Source organism: Adiantum capillus-veneris, chromosome 18 (assembly GCF_014529385.1).
Source record: "Adiantum capillus-veneris isolate H3 chromosome 18, ASM1452938v2, whole genome shotgun sequence".
NCBI lineage: Eukaryota > Viridiplantae > Streptophyta > Polypodiopsida > Polypodiales > Pteridaceae > Adiantum > Adiantum capillus-veneris.
The window spans coordinates 87,749,109-87,752,574 of NC_140948.1; the positions used below are offsets into that span (position 1 = coordinate 87,749,109).

Here is a 3,466-nt window from a genome sequence, read left to right on the forward strand (position 1 = left end):
GGTACTTGGATAATACGAGCTTAAATTAAAACACAACAAAAATAATATGTAATTTATGGCACTCATTTAAGACCTACTCTCGATAACTCTTATCCCCCTTAACTTCAACTGGCCTTGATGACTCCTCACCTTGTTTTCCGATTGCAACATTAACAATCGGTTATTTTGTTGGAGTAATTGGACAGTGGGCACTTTGTGGAGATGGACACTAAGGCCCCTATCACACTGGGCCGCCTGCCCACGGAGGATTTTTTTGGGTGGGCACCCGGTTCATGTCACACTGGAATATAGGATTGCAGGTGGCCTTCCTTACCAACCAATGTTCGTAGGCCAAGTGGTAGACTCTCCTCTTCTCTCGCTAATGGTCAAAGCTCAAAACCAGTGGCGCGCGCTCGCGGGCTACTTATGTAGAGATGGCCACCACTTTGGAAAGTTTGCCGGGCTGGTGAGGCCGGCCATCTGACAAAGCTTCCTGGCCCGAAATCACCTTTTGGCGAACGAATAGGGAGGCGGCTTGGCCATGCGTTGGGGGGCCAGTGTGACAGGGCCGTAAGAAAACCAGAGTTTAGTACGAGGGGCTCATCGTTTAATCGGAAGACAGATGGACTTGGAACTTTCGCGTAGGAAATTCAGAGCGCCAAAATGCATGTCCAAATCGGCACGACACTTGGGAGCCTTATACGTGCACCAGCGAAGCCTGCATACGCGGCCTCACCTCCAGTGCCTTCTCCCAAGGATTCCTGTGCAGGTACAAAACCGTCTTAATCTCCTCTGTTGCAGCAGATCCCTTCAGCAACCTATTTGGTGGTCAACACACACACACACACACTCAGAGAATCTACGCTTGTCTTCACACACGTCCCCTCCTGTGATTGTCTGTGGTTCCATCGCCATGGTTAAGCTTTGGAGCTTCCTCTTGCTAGCTTCTCTTCTAGCATATTGCAGCCTCGCTCCTATCGCGTCTTCCTCATCAAAACCAGACGACGTCCAGCATGCCCAAGATGTGGCTTCCTCCAAAGCCCAAGAGGCCTCTGATGATGTGAAGGAGAGTGCCAACGTTGCCTCCGAGCAGGGCCAACAAGCTTACGACAGCGCCAAGGACAAAAGTTGGGAAGCTGCACAGCATGCCAAGGGCACCTCTGAAGACACTGCTAAGCACATGGAAGAGACAGGCGAAGCAAAGGTAGAGGAAGTCACTGAGAAGGGCAAGCATTCTGCATCGCATGCTCAGGAGAAGGGGAAAGAAGCATCGAAAGATGCTGAATCTACCGCCAAAAGCGCAAAAGACAAAGCCCATGAATACAGTGAGAGCGCAAAGGGTGCGTCAGAGTCTGCTGCAAAGGGTACAAAAGACAAGGCAAGAGAGTATACCAAGAGTGCAAAGGATGCGTCAGAGTCTGCTGCAAAGGGTACAAAAGACAAGGCAGGAGAGTATACCAAGAGTGCAAAAGATGCGTCAGAGTCTGCTGCAAAGGGTACAAAAGACAAGGCAGGAGAGTATACCAAGAGTGCACAGGATGCGACAGAGTCCGCTGAGTTGGCAGCAAAGAGTGCAAAGGATAAGGCAGCCGAGTACGTAGATAGTACCGTAGAATCCTCAGAGGCAGCAGTAAAGAGTGCGAAGGAGAAGGGAAAGGAGACTGCAGACAGTGTAAAGGACACATCTGAAGGTGCAGCAAAGATTGCAAAAGAGCACGGCGAGCACTTGAAGGGGAGTGTTGAAGAGGGTCTTGAGCAGGTGAAGGAGGATTCGCAAAGCTGGACACAGTGGGCCTATGACAAGGCGCAGTCGTTTGCGAGCGCTGCGACCAAGTAATCCCTCATCCATAGTCTTTTTTGGGGCATTGTGTTTAATGTGGGTTTGTATGTGGCTTTTGCTTTTGTTGCAATGCAAATTTTGCCAATAGCATCGTTGTAGCATACTGTACCACGCAGTTCGTCTAATTTGCGCCTTCCGGAAGCTGCATTTCTTACAGTGCTGAAGATCATTATCTTAGAAGCTAAGACGATAATCCCTTTGCTACTAATGATGCAGGGAGGCTGAGGACTTGAGTAGTCATGGTAAGAGCTTTGCAAAGCAAGCTGGAGATCAGATTTCAGGTGTGAAGGACAAGATTAGTGGCTATGCGTCAGGTGAATATAATCTCGCACTCAATTGTATGCGTATTTTGAATCCACGTTTAAGATTGGATCTTCTGAATGGATATGAAGAATTGTCGTGTGTATTGATTATGTAGGTACAACAGAGCAAGGATCCGATGCAGCTAAGAAGGCGACTGAAGAGGCGAAGGAGACGGGAAGCAGCACGGCAGATATCTTGAAGCAAAAGGCGGCAGCCGTAGGTGAGGGAACAAAAACAGCACAGGAACAATTCGAGGCAGCAGCAGCAAATGCAGCGCAAAAATTGAAGCAGACGGTGGGACTCGGAGGAGATGATGACAAAGAATTATAGGCCAGTTATACTTTTTGTCGATCAAGTGCGTGGCCATCCGATCTGCAACCCTGAGGAATTGTTACCAAGTCAAATAAGGATCATTGGAACTTCGAAACACATATCTCTAGCTTCGCTGCACAAGCTAGGCATCCGCCGAATGTTGTGAGTGTAAATAAGTAGGCTATTCTCAGCTGGTTCCTTATGCATTTCTTACTCCCCCGTGTGTGTTTGTGTAAGTAGAGAAGTGTTCCCAAAAATTTTCGAATTTGAATTCAATTTTGTGTACTGGTGCTTCAGTGGATTTTGAATGAGACTTCCAAAGAAACAGCAAAAATCTTGAAGAAAAGCAATGGGAAGTTTATGAAAGATAAGAGGTTGGATGAAGTTTGAAGCAGCAATGGTTTTTCTTGACACTTGAATGCACACCCCCCCCCAAAACAACAAAAGAAGTTTGTGGCAAATTCTCACAATAATTCTCACATTGTGACTTACCTCAACATCGTGAGCTCAGTGAGGGAGGCACTGCATACCTAGCTAGGTACGATTGGGGGCCAGCGGTCCCCTGCCCCCAATCGTCCCCTGCCCCGTATGCGGTGCCTCTCGAGTGGAAGCTCTTGATGTTGTGCATTGTATGAAAAACATTGTTACACTCCGTTTTCCTACATGAGAAATTTTCTAAATCTTCTTGTTCCCCCCCCCCCCCCCCCAAAAAAAAAAAACGCTCATGTACAGCTACAAGTTGCACCAAAACCTAAAGTTGATGGTTGTTCGCGCACCCCCCTACTCACTCATGACCAACACATTATTCTATACGATTGTTATGCTTGTGCTCCACCAGATCTTTGTTAATAAGAAGAGGAATAATAGGAAGAGAAAAATGGTATAACCTTTCTATCACCCAAGTGTGGTAGATTGGTTATGCCATTTCTCGAGATCCCAAACTCTCGTCGGATAGATCTTGAAGGACCTACGACGTTAAAATTCTCCTCTCCATCCCCGCACAATCGTCCCTTTCAATGACATGTTTCTTTT

At 47.4% G+C, this 3,466-nt stretch overlaps 1 protein-coding gene across 1 annotated transcript; it reads left to right on the forward strand.

The window, feature by feature from the left end:
- Nucleotides 1-632: 632 nt before the first annotated feature.
- Nucleotides 633-2,728, forward strand: LOC147435987 (uncharacterized). Its single transcript, XM_086488891.1, has 3 exons — nt 633-1,812; nt 2,036-2,133; nt 2,238-2,728. Exons 1-3 carry the CDS (start codon nt 647-649, stop codon nt 2,450-2,452), a joined length of 1,479 nt encoding a protein of 492 aa, XP_086345017.1. The 5' UTR covers nt 633-646; the 3' UTR covers nt 2,453-2,728.
- Nucleotides 2,729-3,466: the final 738 nt, after the last annotated feature.